Here is a 17,052-nt window from a genome sequence, read left to right on the forward strand (position 1 = left end):
ATCTAATTCCTCCAAGAAGTCCCCCAAGGCGCCTGGTGGACGGTAGAGAACAACAATGGTTAATTGTATAGGATGGGTTACTGTGACGGCATGGAATTCAAAGGTGGAAGGAGTGAAGTTTGGTAGCTTGAAGAGAGAAAAGCTCTATTTGGGAGAGAGCAGGAAACCATTGCCACCTCCCCTGCCAGAGGGTCTGGGTGTATGGGAGAAGGAATATGCTGTGGAGAGAGCTGCTGGGGTGGATGTGTTGGATGGAGTAATCCAGGTCTCAGTGAGAGCAAGGAAATCCAGAGACTGCAGGGAAGCGTAGCCAGAGATGAAGTCAGCCTTAGGAACAGCTGACTGGCAGTTTCACAGGCCCCCTGCAACTAGCTGTTGGATCTCAGTGGAGCATTTGGGATAGACGAGAGCAGGCCGGTTATACCGATTAGGAGATACACGGGGCCAGTGATAATTGCGAGGAGACACATGAACAGGAATGGAGAAAATACACATGATTATAGCATGAGGGGCTAAAAAACAAAATAAAACGCCAGCGATACTTAGCTCAATCAAAAGTAGGATTTGCCTCCTCTTTGCCTCCCGCGTGACTCCCGCAGGACTCTAATGTCTTCGTCTGACTGACGCTCCAGGAAAGTGCTGCCTAAAATGGACAACTGATTGCTGAGTTCTCACAGCTGTGGGACCACGCCCCTTTAATTAGTTAACTCTCTGCAGCTGGTGGCCCTCAAAAGGAAATCTAGACTGGCTCCCTCCTGAGTTGTTATTGTATTTTCAATGTCATAATGGTTTTCCAATTACATTAAACCCTAAGTTATAAAGTTATGAGTGTAACCCTTAATACAGTTACACCTACTCAATAAAGCTCTTAGTATTCTACACATGTTTAAATCAAAGTTAACCCTAGCAGTCAGTTAGTTCAGTTTTAAGGTTTCAGTCAAATTACTTGTCCCAAGTTTCTGCCTGACAGCTACTGTAGCGGTTTTGAGATTTAAAATCACAAATTTCAGTCAGATCAACTTCAGAGCATTTATACAGAGTACACACACTGAAACAGAGAAGTCTAAAAACAGAATGTTACTCACACAATTCTAGAAGTCACCAGTTGTTATCCTGTCAAAATCGAGTTGCACAGTCACAGTATATAAAAACAGAGGTATTAAACAAGTTCTTCCTGAATAAATAAAACAACAAATTTTAATCAAAATGTAAAAGAAATGTAATCACAAATGATGGTGCAAAGTGCCACGGTGTCACCGTAGAAACATGTCGTTAAGTTCAAAATGCACCAAAAAACTTGTCATGCACATGGTCCTATCAAAACAACACAATCTTAAAAAAATTAGTATCGTTTTAATCAGTTGTTTTAAAAAGAACATTCCTGATAGTATTACATTTGTGCATAATTAGCTCACAGGACATTACATTTATGTTAAAAAAAAGAAAAGTGAGAATACTTTCCCTGACATTTGATATTTTGCACATATTATAATTAATACTGTTTGCGTGCATACATTAGTGGGATTATTAGTGCATGTTGTGTGAACATTGGCATGCAAATAAGTTTTTATGTCCCATTCAATCTCTCATAGGGATATTATGCAAATGTGATCATTTGGTTACTGTAAAAGAGTAACAGCGTTAATTGGCAAAACTCTAAGCAACTACATTTGACTTTATTTATTTTTTATCATACAGTATAAGCATATGCAGAATAGGCATTTAGGAAACAGTAGAGCACGAGGGAAACACTGTATACACACTGAAAAAAGTTCAAATTTAGAAAAGCAAATGGCGTAGGCTTTAGCGACTTTACTGTTAACCTCAAAGTAAGCATTTTGTTGAGCCAGTTTGTGGCAGGTCTCTTTGATACTTAGGACATAATAATATGTCCAAACCTTCCTCTGAGCTCCGACCCTGCTCAGTATTCAGCTCTGATAAGAAATATTCGGCTTCAATGAGAAATGTAAACCAACCTCACCCACAGCGATGCAAGGTTGATGATCCCCGCAGAGGACACTCAGTTAAACTTGGCGAAAGATATTGAGGCTAAATGTGTTCTGACTAGGCTGATACAGTTGCATGATGTAAAGCAGCCTGATGCATGATTCAGAGGAGAGTTCTGATGGAGCTTCAAGCTGAACCACGGAGCACACGGGTTGCATCAGACCGTCAGCTGTCTGTGGGGCACCGAGCATGGGGGCTTGCAAACCCAGGCAAAGGTGATTGCATCACCTCCAATCCCCTGTAAACACACACACACACACACACACACACACACACACACACACACACACACACACACACACACACACACACACACACACACACACACACACACACACACACCGAATCGTCCATCTGTCTGTTTTAGACATTGAAAAATGAGTATTATACAAATATTTTCCTATATATTTAGCTTGGTGCGAGTAGCAGAACTCAGGTAGGATCATAAGGTGTATACTGCATAATATGTGGCTGTAGTCAATGTGGATCCATCTTGTTTTATTTAAGCCAGAAGGGACCATTTCTGTACTAGAGGGTGGAGCTAGAAGGTCTTGCTACACCTCTATCCAAGTTGACAGGCTGCCTCTTTAGCCAAGTCTCAATCACAAGGTAACCACATACTAAATGTGTGCTATTGTCGATTTCAATTTGAATGGGAACCTCATTTACTAAATGAACGTGATTCTCTATTGAAGAACATTTGAAACTAACGAGACCATGATTAGGTAAATGTTTATTGAGCGAAGAAATCTTGTTAGAAAAAGGGTATTTTTCCTCATAGACTTCGATACATTCTGGCTTCTTTTGCAAACAAGCGGTGTCGCCCCCTGCTGGACATTAGAAAATAATATTTGGTTTTTGATCTGAGATAGGTACTTCCCCCACCTTGTTATGGTGTGTTCTAACAGAAAGTGGCACTTTTTTCAGGGTACATTTTCTTGGTGGACTGTATTTTTTCAATTACCCTGAATAGCTGTACCAACTGGCAACTCACAGACTGACAATGCTTCTTAGAAGTGTGTGTATATATTGTGTGTTTAGCCTACCCTCTGACTGACACAAAAAAGTTGGCTAGCTAGCTAGCTAACTTGCATTTAGCTGACAGTTCTGTCCCATATTTCAAAAATTATTCTGAATCTACCTGCTAGAATGGACATATCTAGAAACTCAAACGAGGTGGTACTAAAAATAGTACCAGGTACTATCCACAACTCTTACTAATTAAAAAACAAAAAAGAGTGATTCTGATAGAGTTTGGAGTGGTTTACCATGCAGTGGAAATGCGGTAGGGAAAGCACAGGTGCACATAATTAAATGAATAATGGCTGAATTCAATCAAGCTATTCTGATTTCAAGGTTTTGATATTGTTGATGTTGTTTTGCAGTCACACTGCCGGGGTTTACAGAAATAATTGAATAGAACAAAGAAATGTTTGACCTAATATGACAATCAACATGACTGTTGTGACAAATGCCTGTTTGATAGTGATTGTGCGTTTGTCCTTGTAAGATTTTCAAAGGAAATAATACTTACTCATTATTATTATTATTATTTCAGTTTCCCACTGGAACAAAGCAGCAGAAAGTGTCTTCTATGTGTTTCTATTACCATTATTTCCTTTTTGTTTCAAAACAATTCTTGCAACTTGGAAACATCAAATTAGGAAGGAAGGGATCTCTGTCTGTCAGTGTGTTTATCCTCAACATATCTTCAGAAGCGTTCATCTAATCCTCTTCCCACTTGAATTGTGTATTGATGAGCACCTTTTCTTCCATGCACTACTTTGCCTGCTCACATACAGTCTCTATCTGCAGTGCACGAACCCCCTGTGCTGCCATAAATCATGGCTTAACCGTACAGCTTTTTAATAACTGAATTCAGTTTGCTCAAAGTAATGATTTAACACATTTTCAACTACAAATGTAAAAGAGGCGGATACATTTAAAAAGTGAGGATGACAGGTAGCCTTCAGGATGTGTCTTACAGCAAGCCGAATGTTCCTTTTCTGCCAGAAATATTGAGGTGTTGCCTTTATCTTTCCCCGCTCTAAATCCACACCCTGATCTTCAGAATAATGAGGTCTCAGTATTCTGCCATTAATATTGATATCCCTTGTCAACATTTCATTTAGGAGAATTCAGTTTTTAAAAGCCTGCTGAACAATATTGACTGTGAGTCCCCTCTGCCTCAGAAAATGCATGTTGTAGTTTCAGGGGAGCATCAGTATTAATACATTTCACTTTTTGGAGAGAAATGAATCGTGGGGAATTTAGTCATGTATAACTGAAAAGTGTATGCATTATAAATGAAACTTCCTCACATAGCTCGCACATTTTGATAAACTCATATAGGCATAAATGTTACATGAACACCAACGCTCTAAAAGAGAATATTCAAACTTATGATGCATTTATTCTTAAGTTCATTCAGACTTTACTCACTCAAACAACAACATTTAAAAAAAAGATTTGTAAAGACCAACTATATCTTAAGTAATGTTGGATTTCTATAAAAATGCAAGCCACAATCAGGTTTTCCTGGAGGAGGGAACACCGTGTGCTTCTGGGAGGGACATTACTAATTTCAGACATATTACACACCTGCCAGGTTTGGTACAGTAAACCAATTTGATTTTGAATAGTCAGAGCGCTGGAGAAACCTCCTCACCAGATTAAACATATCAGCTGTGTTCAGCACCTCCATCAACCTGGCCTCCAGCTTTCCCTGAGACCCGGAGCTCTCTACGAGTCTCTGAAGACCCTCTCACCACTTCCCTCCTCCCGTCCTTCCCATAGTTTGTTACCGTCTCCCCTGCATGCTTATTATTTTCTAAATAAAGACATGCCGAGCTGTCTTCTCCCTAATTTTTTACACAGCCCTAGAGTGAGACATGGTGAGAAAATGAGGGTGGGGTCGGGTTCGACAGGTTTAGAGTGGGCGAATGGAGGGATTCACTGATGTGCTGGCTTACCTTGGCTTTAAAACTTTAATGAGATGCACTGAGGGATGGATGATGGGGTTTGCGGATGGAGAGAGAGAAGGAGCGAGGCAGACTGACTGCATGTGTACCTTTCATTGTTCAGCTGAGCAGAAAATCATTACTGATGGAGCGCCATCTTCAAGGGATTTCCCCACCGCTGCAATGGATGGGGAGGGATAGAGGAGGCGAGCATCTGAAAATAGAGACACCAGGGGTTTGAAGAGGAAGGAAGAAAGAGAAACAACGGATGAAGGGAGAAAAGTGCACGGTGTGTATTTTCGCCATGCTAGGAGAGCAGGCCTCTGGAGTCCCTGATGTCAGTCTGTCTGACGGTTGCTCTGTCAGCACTTTGGACATTACGTTTGGTGCAGTGGTCAAGCTCCGCAGAGGGTGAATCCTAATGACATGACTTTAGTTACACTCAAACTTTTCATCCACAGTAACAACACCTCAAGGTTAAAGTGTTGAAATAACCTCTAAACATTTTGACTTTTGATGGAATACCACATTTGCACAAAAGTCAGTTTCAAACAAACAAGAACTACTAGTACTAGCTACTGCCTACCTTGAGTCAAAAGTAAAGTCACATGTGAGTGACTTCACATTTGTTATTTTTTAAAAGACAGCAAGCTAATTTATTAAGGGTGAAAAAATAACAATTTTATTTGGCGAGCGTCATGAAGATAACCAAAAAAACTATATTTTTGAACAAATACTTCTACGATATCATGACAGTATTGTAGGGTTGACCATTGATACTTTTACAAAAGATTTACATCATGGGAGTTTTGATGAATGATCATCAATAATGTGAATTTAATGGCTAACGAATAAAGGCATATATTAGACACTCTAGAACAGTCTGGTACATCAAAAAAGTAAATAATTTCACCTGAAATTAGCCATTCAAAAACACTTACAAAACAAAACTGCAATCAGGTTGGGTCCACAACCTGTAAATTCGGATTTACAGGGAAAAACTTAAGTTGACATTGAGCTCTTGGCATTTCAAAACAAACAAAACAATTTGTCAAGGTTACATCAAAATTAGGTCACATAAGTGCACCTTCTACCATAGACCATTATTGTCCCATATTTGGTCTTGTTACCAGAACAGGAAGTAAGTGGGAAAGCCATGGATGCATAAAGAGAACTGGAAGCTCGGCCCTGTTCATTCCGATGAAAGTTGCTCAGTGGCATGAAGCCAACTTGGAGCGACTGTAGATTCCGTATCTGGGCCATTTGATTATGTGTCCTGTAGTTTCCCTTAAGCCCCGCCTTCAATCTATCTCTCTCGGCTCAGTCAAATCAAAGGAGAGAAAACAATAATTCTGGATTTGATTTTTAGCACATTTTTTAGACCCTAATGATTTAGCAAATGGATTTTTAAGTGTTTGTGGGTAGTTTATTTAGCTAAAAAAAAGTTATATGCTGATCTACAGCCATCTCTTTCTCAATGTAAGTCAATGGGGAAAAAAAAAAGTTTAAATTCTTAAAAAAGTGTTAAGAATTTACCATATTTACCCCTAAATGCATGTCTTAAAACCACTAGAAAGATGCAACATATAGGGCAAGAGAAGAGGGAAGGCAGCCGTGTTGTAATAAACAGTTTTGCCGGAGTGTCATCTGGGCCTTACATTAATGTGCAAACCAAAGCACCTCTTAGAACAAATATGGTCGTAGAGAAAGAGCCAGTATTGACCATTCCCGAACACTAGAAAGATTATTTAGGAGGAACCTGTTCCATCCGTGCGCCGCAGATGTTAGTGTCTGCTTCTATCACTCCTGCACCAACACCCCCAGCCCCACATGCTGAACCCTGCCATGCAGCAGTTGATCACATTACCACATCTTTTATTCTTTTCAGTCAGTGGGCGCTCCACTGAAACAAACACACACACTCACACAAAATAAACGTGGCTGCTTCTCTGTCTTACCATTTTACCCTCCTCAAGGTAGAACAAGGAAAATAAACACTGAAGTTAAATGGTATATGTTTCCGTAACACGAACTGTCACCCTCCGTTACTGTATGTCCTAATTTCTAAATAACTTTAAAATGTAAATAAAAAAGTCTCCCCCCACACCCCCCTTGTTTTTGGATGTAGGGTGAACCACATATCTTACGTAACTGTGCATATGCCATATCTCTGTTGATGTGAAGAGAGCAACGAGTTTGCATCACAAAACCCCGTCATGCATACATACTGAAGCAGAGTCTCATACCGCCACTCTGTCCTGTTCTAAAGGCTGTTTGCTGACGTCACACCGTACTGTATATAAAGTTAGAGTTGAAGTATTTTTCATGGCCGGAACAGCAGAATGCCTCATGCAGCTGGGCACCACTTTCTAAAGCAGACATCACAGCTAATGATAACACGCTTTGTTATTTGAGGTTTCTCTTCAAGTTGTATACAAATCTTTGAGTAGCTTCTGTCTTTGAACTTAATAAAATATCATTGCAAACTGATAAAAATGCAGATTACAAAATTAATCCGGGACCATGTTAACAAATATTTTTCCGTCTGGTTATCCTGAGTTTGCTGGAATCTTTTAATCTCGGGTCAGAGTTGTGAAATTGCTAATCTTTGTGCTAAAGCCCAATGTCAATTTTTTTCTTTAATTTCTTCTAAAGGATCTCAAAAAGTGGTGTCGGGAAGGTTCAAATGCTACTAATACTCCAATACTGAAGAGTGACTTTTGTGATTTTACTTCCATCCCCCTTCCCCATTTTTCACGTGTTAGCGTTTGTTTATAATATATTTCTTAAACAATGTCGAGCTGATGTGAATGATTTTTAAATTGTGAATCATCCATGATGATCCATAGTAGGATAAACACAGATAAAATGTGACGCACCTGCGACTGTTGAAGCATCTCTTTGTACTGAAATGAGAACAATCAGTTTGCAATAATAATGGAAAAAACAATAATGCTTTGGATCACCACCATCCTTCAGCTTCAGTGCTCTTTGGCATTCATTCTGTAAACTCACCTGGAAGAATATATTCATCCAAATAAATATCTCCAGATAAGAGTTATGATTGTGGCATAGACTGCATTCTAACATGGCGCCTGGACTTCTTCAGGAGTTCGAGGTCAGAAAACCATGATTTTTATCAAACCATGGAACATGGAATTGAATATCTCACTTTTTATTCAGTTATTCTTATTGGATGTCCATCTTTATATATAAATTCCATACAGCCACTGAATATCTACCTCATCAAATAACCTGCAGATTAATACAAATAATAATATCAATAATGATGATTATAATAATAATAATAATAATACAATTTATATATGTAGTAAGTTCTTTCATCCAACAAAACATAAATACAGAATCAAATAAACTAGTAATATCTTTAGCTCGTCTGTGTGTGAATGAGTGTATTTGTATCAGTTTTGTTTTTCTTTCTATTTAATTTTTATTTATATTATTCTGTACATCTTTTGTAAAAAATAAAGAAATTAAACTTTGTAACATGGTGAAATGCGTAATGTAGAGCATACAAACCCCCACTGATTGTCAGCTACAAATCACAGAATAAACAACTAGAACGTGATAAAACATTAATAAAACCACACAAAAGCTATTCGAAAAAAAGCGTTTTTTCAAAGATAATTATAAAAAAATACTTATATGTACTCGGTTTTATACATTTTCCATACATCTGTCTACTTAATTATACCTAAAGTAATGATCAGTTAAAGGTCCCATGTCATGCTTTTCCAGTTATTACTCGTCCCCTTGTGTGTTATGAAGGTTTTTATGCATGTAAACGGTCTGCAGAGTCAAAAACCCTCAAAGTACACCCTGTAGCGAGTAAAACTCTAACACAGAAAATACCTCCCAAAAACGCCTCGTTGGAAATTCGTCACTGATACGTCATTGTCCAATGTTTCTTCCGAGTACGGTTTAACGTCATGCGGTACCCGGAACCAAATGGACCAATCCGTGGAGCCGTTACGTTACGTCTGTGGAGCCATTACGTTAAGCCCCCGCTGATTGGTCCAAATTGACCAATCCACGGACTTCCTCACACACACACTCAGTGCAGGATTTCTCCTCCCTGGCTGCAGGCTGATAACAGACAGTTGGGATCGCGGCAAAATTCTCTCTGCAGACCCATTCTCACAGCGTTTATCAACCTTTTTCTTACTCAATATCAAGCCACACTTATTGTTTTTACTTCGGCTGTGAGTTTGTGTGTGCTCAGGATGAGTTTGGCTGTTTCGATGTGTATCGCTAAACAAGGAAACCACACCTCCACGGAGCTCAGCGCGATTCACAACGTCCCGACCAATCAGAGCACAGTGCTCACAGGGAGGCTGGGGGATGGAGCTATTGGAGCTACAACGAGCCGTTAAAGGCAGAGAGTGAAATTCAGTGAATACACGTAGTTTACAGAGATGCTGTATTAGAAACCAATGTGAGTTTGGAAAATTGCACAATATAAATCTATTCTAGTAGACCTCAACAATGGAATTATGATCAGTGGAAATGGCCATGACATGGGCCCTTTAACATTTGCTGATTTCTATGTTTCATTTGAATGTCATGCTTCCAGCTGGAGGTCAGAGAATCGTGTCCTCACCACGCTGCTGTCAGACTCAACAGTTGTTCCATGATTCACTGTCACATTTGTCTCTAGGTGACATCATCACTACAGTCTGTTGCTGTGCTCTTTCATTTGAAGAAGAAATGTGTTAAGATTAACAAATATTATCAGAGCTGCGTGATTTCATTAAGCCCGTGTCAAACTGTCCCGAAATTGACACCAGATGGACACGCGATAAAGGAAATGTTGAAATTCGGCTCTGATCATAACAACATCGGGCCATTCGTGAGGGCATCTTAAGCCTTCCTATGACCACCGGTGGAGTTTCTCAGGCTTTTTTCCGGCAGCAACTTTGTGAGCGGTGGCAAAATCTTTGGCATGCGAAGGTTCATTTTCGTGTTGAATTCGTGTGTCCATTTTGCCCTTCGTAAGGCCATCGTGAGGGCATCTTGTCAAATCTTGTCAAATCGTGTCATCTTCGTCTTTACTTCGTGTGATCATCGGTGCCATCGGGCATTTTTCGCCTCACAAAGACGATACGAAGGCCAATTATGGAGGAAACCAGTTGTAAGATGTTTAAAAGTTCATTAAACATAATATATGCTTAAATGCCGTTGCTTTCATCATGTTATTTATACATTATAGTAAAAGTCAAAAGTGTCTTGTGTTTTAACACCAAATAAAATAAGATAATATATAACAAAAATGTACTTAAACCAACACGGTTATTGTGTTGTCTTATTTTTCTTTTTCTTTTTTTTTCCTTTTTTCTTTTTTTTCTCTTTTTCTTGGCTAGACGTTCCTTTTGTATCCGTGTGACCACAGGAGTTACGAAGGACAAAAGTGTTACGAATTTATGTTCCATCAGTAGTTGACGATGACCTAAACGGCTATTCCTCGTCCAGTGTTTATCGTTTCTTTTTACCTGGTTTCACTTTATTCGGTTAATAAATGGCCATTTCATCCCTCTACACGCATACCCAGAAGGCCATTTCTCACGGAGTCCTGACTCCTTCTTACCGAGACTCCGACCGGACAATATACAGGTGCAATGGTACGTGTTCGTACCCTTTTTGCAGAACATTCGCGATGAGGTTTAAGCCGACAGGAGGCGGTGTGGAACCAGGGCGGAGGAGCTACAGTAGTATGATATTTTGCTACCGATGTGCTGCGCGTAACGTTTCCCGGAAGTGCAATCCTTAGCTGGGCGTGTACCGAAAAAGTTCCGGCATATGGCTAATATTATTAGTTCCTCTGGCTATTGGCTATTAAACCTTCGCTAATATGTAAACGTCAATTTTAGTCTTTTTAGAAAACCCACAGTTTTGGTTTTTTTTTTTTTTTTTTTTTTTTTTTTTGTTTTTTTTTTTTTTTTTTTTTTTTTTTTTTTTTTTTTTTTTTTTTTTTTTTTTTTTTTTGTTTTTTTTTTTTTTTTTTTTTTTTTTTTTTTGTTTTTTTTTTTTTTTTTTTTTTTTTTTTTTTTTTTTTTTTTTTTTTATTACATCCTTATTGTGTTTGAGGTCTGTGTTGGANACACACACAAAAATTCCATGTGTTGTATGTAATTATTAACAAATATACTAAGTCTGACATCTTCATTGACATTTTACAATCAAAGGGAACATCCCCAAAAAATGGGAACATCCTCTAATAAGCTCACTAAACAAATATCGGTTCACAGAAATGTTATTTCATTTTTACAAGTGGCATGTTTGTATTGAACAGGTTATTAAACAGTGGAATAAAACTATTTTAAACTATTGGAAAGCACGGAAAATGTCTGTGTATTGAGATTAACCATTAAGATGACATAAACATGAAGTCATGAACACTAACCCAGACATTAGTTGTCTAACTTGAACCTAAAACACTTGTAGCCAGTCTCTGCATTCAATAAGGGGAATGTCAACAGACACCTGTCAGCCCGCACTCTGCTGTTCCTCAGCGCCACTCCCCCTCCCTCCCGCTGAAATTATGAATGAAAAGTGTAGTAATCATAGATAACACGGCAGGGTCCGTGACAGTTTGTTTTCATCTGATTTCAAAAAAACAAAGTCTTGGTTTTAAGAATATTAAACTTGTTTCGCCAAATTCAGATGATAAATACAACTTTTAAGCTTGTAAAGGCATAATTACAAGCGGTAACTTAACGTCACAGCAGACATAACAACAGCAGGTGTTTCTTGTGAGGGTTTCCCCGGGAAACAAACACAATACACACAAATGCGTCAGAGATTATTTTGCGGTATTTGAGATCATGTACGCAGCTCGCGACGTAACTAGGAGTCTAGTGGACGGTATTAGTACTACAAGTAAAACCATTTATAACATTTTTTTTATTTTTTATATCAATTGTTTATAAATTAATCTAAGGGCCGCATGCGGCCCGCGGACCGCCATTTGCCCATCCCTGATCTAAAGTGACAGAGAAAACTATTTGACAGCAGTGCCGCAACACAGTTGAAACCTCCTAAAACTTGGTTTGTGTTTGTTTGTATATTGTAGAATATGTGCTTCAAATGCACTCAAAAGGCACTGAACTGCCTCATTTGTAAAACAGTTTTATACAAGAGTTTTCCAAAACTGCTACAATATTATGTCATATTGTTTACCCTGCCTACTATCAACAGCTTGTTCAAAGTTCACACTTGGAAGTGTAAAGAATGCTTTTTTTACCCACAATTTGCACTTGCTTATGTAGCTATCCTATAAATGCTCTCAGCTCTTTGGGTTTATGCTTGAAAGCTAAAATCGGTTTCAACACGTGAAAGGCTTTTCAAAAGGTTACGATTATCTGTTGTTGTATCTTTCAAAGCACAGAGTCTTTCTTCAATGTTATATTGGAGCTTTGCAAACAAAATGTCTCCATCGAGTGTGCCAAATCCTTAGTCACTCCATAACTGAGTCACATACTTATTTTTGGGCTTCTCAAAAAAGAATGCACGAAATATCCCCAAAACTCAGCATACAAATACATTGTAACGATGTAATCCCTTGGGGAAATGTTTGAGGCAATGCCTTTTGTTCAATTGTATTGTTCCCAGTAATTATTTCATAAACATTGAACACCCTGTTTGTTCGTTGTTATAACATCATAGTTCTTCCTTGTTTTTGAACTTTTCGATGTATTAAGCTAAAGCTATAGAAAAAACTCTTCTTTGCCTCTTAACCACACGCAGGTCAACTTGAGATCACAAGCTGGTTTTTACTTCAACATCATACTGTACATGTTATTGCTGTGAGATGTCAAACACATGACCATGACCTGAGTCTGCTGCATTCCCCTTTAAGAAAATGTGTCATTTTCTCCCCATTGTCAACCATATAAATGCCTGTAAAATGAGTAGTGTGTTTATGTAAGACCCGGCTGGATCACACAGACTCATTGCAGTCACTACTGCTCTCACAGAAAGCCTTGTGATGCACACATGAAGAAACAATATATAGGAAACATGGGGTGATCTACATCTACCCAGCCTAATGTGTCACATTCTGTAGTAGAACACGTCTTTGTTTTCTCACATGCACATCTTTTCCCCCATGGCTTTGTTTGCTATATGTTACATGCATTTTAAAACCACCAGTACCAGCAGTTTTTGCGTCATGTACCATAATGAATAGAGATGTAACGCATGGTCTGCCCTTCTCCCAGCATCCCTTAGGATTTGCAGGCATACTAACTGGCAAATTTGTTGTGTGATTTTGTTTTTCATTAAACCACAGCAATACGTATTTACGAGGCATCTTTGTGGCTTGAGCTAAATGGCAACATGTTAGAAAGAATGAAAAAGACTTTACATAATGTCAAGCTTGCAAGATATAGAAATAATTTACCATTATCTGTGGTTAAACTATTGCAATCATCTTATGTGCCGTGACTATGATGCAGGCTACAGTAAGATTTGGGCAGTGTCAGTGCGTTGCTATGGTTTTTCAACAGTTCCTTCTTAAGTTTTTAGTAAGGGATAATGTGCAATGAGCCGGTCATTCATGTGATGATCAGGATCCCAAGAGCAACGTACATTGAAATGATGGCAGTGCTGATGGAGGTTTTTTGTAAAAGTATTTTCAAATTCTCTTTTCCATTACCAGACCATACCGTGTTCCTGTTAGTGTTTACTTCCTGTCTGTTTTCTTCTGTTGATTTCTCTGACGTCCAGCGCTCTTTTATTCTCTTTCCTTCTCTTTCCTTCTCTTGTTCTCTTTTTCTTTTCTTTACTGGTGACGGTTTAACCATCATGAATCGTAAATGTGTTTGTTTTCTTCAAAAATATAAAAGTGAATATTCAAAAATGATCCCAAGGTCGAGATTGCTATCCACAGCTGACGTTAAAATGACTTCTTTCTGTGTATTGACTGCACATAGTCCCTTGATTCTCCTTAGTAGCAGTCTGTTAGCGATAATAAACAACCTCTGACCAACCTTTGACCAATCAGAATTGAGTATTCAACTTAGCTTTGTAAAAAGCTGTGTTTTACAGTTAGATTAAAAATGATCAGCAATGAATCTATCAATCAAATTGTATTTATATAGCCCAAAGTCACAAACTACTCATTTATCTCAGGGGTTTGCAGCATTGGACACTTGTAAAACTCCAAAGAAAACCAAACAATGGGGAACAATTGAAGAAACCTCAGGGAGAGCAGCAGAGGAAGATCCAATATGATAACAACAAAGACAATCCAAATGACTTAAATGATATTGTGTTAATCAAATAAATGGATCATTGTTATTTTGACAATCTTTCAGGTGCCGCTCAAAAATATTGCAATCGATCATGCTAAAACCGTCCTCTCTTTCCTCATGTGTTTCCAGGCGCGTTACAAACAGAGCCTGGACCCCACAGTGGACGAGGTGAAGAAGCTGTGCACGTCGCTGAGACGCAACGCCAAAGAGGAGCGGGTCCTTTTCCACTACAACGGCCACGGGGTGCCGCGGCCCACCGTCAACGGAGAGATCTGGGTCTTCAATAAGGTAACACACACAAACGAGAGCAGTAGCCATTGACACCTAAAAACCCTACCTATCTGTTGCTGAGATCACAAATGCAACTATAATGTGATTAAGGAAATAATCAAATGAAACGCTACTCTCATTAGTTTGCCCAGTTGTTAGTCATATAAGGAGTTCACATGGAGTGGGAACATCCGGCCTTATGTAATCATTTGTATTTGAAAGGAGCTTATGGCACTTGTAGTTACCTCACTAATGCATGGAGAGCTGTCAAATTATGAAACCATAAAAAGGTCAATTCTTACTATTTAGCAATGATTGGTCTGCTTGGGATTAACGGTGTGTTACAAGTTACGAAATAGGATCATGTGAGAACTTGGACAATTAATATGGTGAAATGACTTAACAATTAACATATCATAATCATATTGCAAGTTGAGAGACATTCGACTCCATTTGTCCATGGTTGTTCTGAGAATTTCGCTTTCGACCCTTTTGAAGGTTTTAATAGGGCAAGATTAAAAATGTGTTCAGATTGGCCATCAAATCTAGACCACCGTTGAATTAGGCCCTCCCTGAGACCTGGGATGTTATCCTTATACCTGCTGCAGGGTTTGGGTTACAGACCATATATCTGTTGTAACGTTGGGTGTGTCTTCAAGGATAGATTTTGCACCTTGTGAAGGAGGTTGGTATAGCACCCGTCTAGACGTTGGTGGAGCATTGAGGGATCAGGTCTTGGAGCCATAAACAATGATTGCCTCAACGATTGTCCTGATCATATTAACATTTATTGCATTCAGCAGGTCATATCGTCATATTTTGTCCACTTTAATGCTACTGCCCAGGCTTTGGCTTTTTGAGATTAGAAGTCTTTCACATATTCCATGATGTATGATATTGTGATACATGATGTATGTCCCAGGTATTTGAAATCATTGACCAGTTTGAGAGGGGTTTGTGCCGTTGAGATGAAGTTGATGCAGTAAAGCCCCCCCACCACCACAGCAGCTAACTGCATCTGTGATGTTAGGGTTGGGACTTGCAAATCAGACATAACATCTTGAGTTTTTCATGTCCCTGTCCTATAAGTAAGCACCTACTCACAATGATGCACCGCCGCTGTCTGGGCTTACCCTACCTCCATGTCCTCAGCACACCCCCGGGCCTGATGTCTTCTTCTCCTCCCTTTCCCTCCATATTTCCCACCTTTATACTTATACCCAGGGGTTAAATTGGGCCGGGGCTGTCCGGGGCTAAGCCCCGGCACATAGGATGATGCTCTGACATCATCACCCTCGCAAATTTCTCACATACAAAAAACTATATGTTAAAACTTTTTTCGTTCTTAATATAGACTATATTTAGTGTCGATATGTGTTGACTTTACTTTCAAATAGCAGATCTCTGTGACCGGATATAGTTTTTTGGCTTAGTGAACGTCTGTCTCTGCTCCGATCAGGAGTTGCAGCCCGCAGCCCCCCCGCCCGGACGCCGCGAAACCACGCGACCCGTCCTGTAACACGGAGCCCGTTTCCTAAACCAAGCTAAATGTATGTATGCGAGTGCATAAAGCTGAGTTCTGATCGGTCATAACAACATCGACTTTTGGTGATGATTAAATCGTTTACTGTGAAATGTACAGCATACTTTTGGCCATAATCTCGCAGCCCTATAACTGAGATTTCATCAAAAATGTTCTCTAGCAAGTGTGCAGAGTAATTATGATTTAAAATAGCAATTTGAAGGTTGGATATTTGTAAACATTTTTGTGTGTACATTAATAATTTAAGATCTAAATGAATTCAAATTAAGTAATTTGTANAATGGAGCAGTTGCTTTAGGGCCTCATATACAGTATAGCCCTTAAGGTAAAATCATGAGATCTTCGACCCCCCCCCCACCCCCACCCTTCCACACAGAATTTAACCCCTGCTTATAGCTATATAATGTAATCAGTAGGGGAGGGATTTGATGTTTGAGCAGTGGTGAAGAATGTCATTTTCCATTAGGTAACGGGTATAACACCTTTATAGCACTGTGGTTATTGGATTTATTTTATACTCATTGGCTCCCTCATCATCCTCTCTCACTCTCCCTTATTATAACTTCAACTGTTTCTTTCCCACTAAGCTCACACTCTTCATCAAACAGATGACTAGTTAATAATTAAACACAGATCTATAAAAGTGAAGTTTTCAGCAATAACACCATGCCTCATGTTCCTCTTTTTAGTTCTCCATCAGAACTACACCCAGTACATCCCACTGTCCATCTACGATCTGCAGACGTGGATGGGGAGCCCGTCCATTTTCGTCTATGACTGCTCCAACGCAGGGATCATCGTCAAGTCCTTTAAACAGTTCGCCCTGCAGAGAGAGCAGGAGCTGGAGGTGGGCAGCACACGCACGCACGCACGCGCACGCACACATGCACGCACACATGCACACACACATGCACACACACATGCACACACACATGCATACACACATGCACACATACACACACACATACACACACACATACATACACACACATGCACACAC

General features: G+C 39.3%; 1 protein-coding gene across 1 annotated transcript in view; it reads left to right on the forward strand.

Annotated features, from left to right (window-relative positions):
• Nucleotides 1-14,356: 14,356 nt before the first annotated feature.
• LOC104967332 (regulatory-associated protein of mTOR-like) overlaps nucleotides 14,357-17,052 on the forward strand; it is a 14,176-nt gene continuing 11,480 nt past the window's right edge. Inside the window, exons 1-2 of the mRNA XM_010796742.1 lie at nucleotides 14,357-14,527; nucleotides 16,753-16,899. Coding sequence (XP_010795044.1) covers nucleotides 14,357-14,527; nucleotides 16,753-16,899 — 318 coding nt within the window. The remainder of the gene's footprint in view (nucleotides 14,528-16,752; nucleotides 16,900-17,052) is intronic.

Source organism: Notothenia coriiceps, unplaced genomic scaffold, assembly GCF_000735185.1.
Source record: "Notothenia coriiceps isolate Sejong01 unplaced genomic scaffold, NC01 NC01_scaffold00037250, whole genome shotgun sequence".
NCBI classification, from domain to species: domain Eukaryota; kingdom Metazoa; phylum Chordata; class Actinopteri; order Perciformes; family Nototheniidae; genus Notothenia; species Notothenia coriiceps.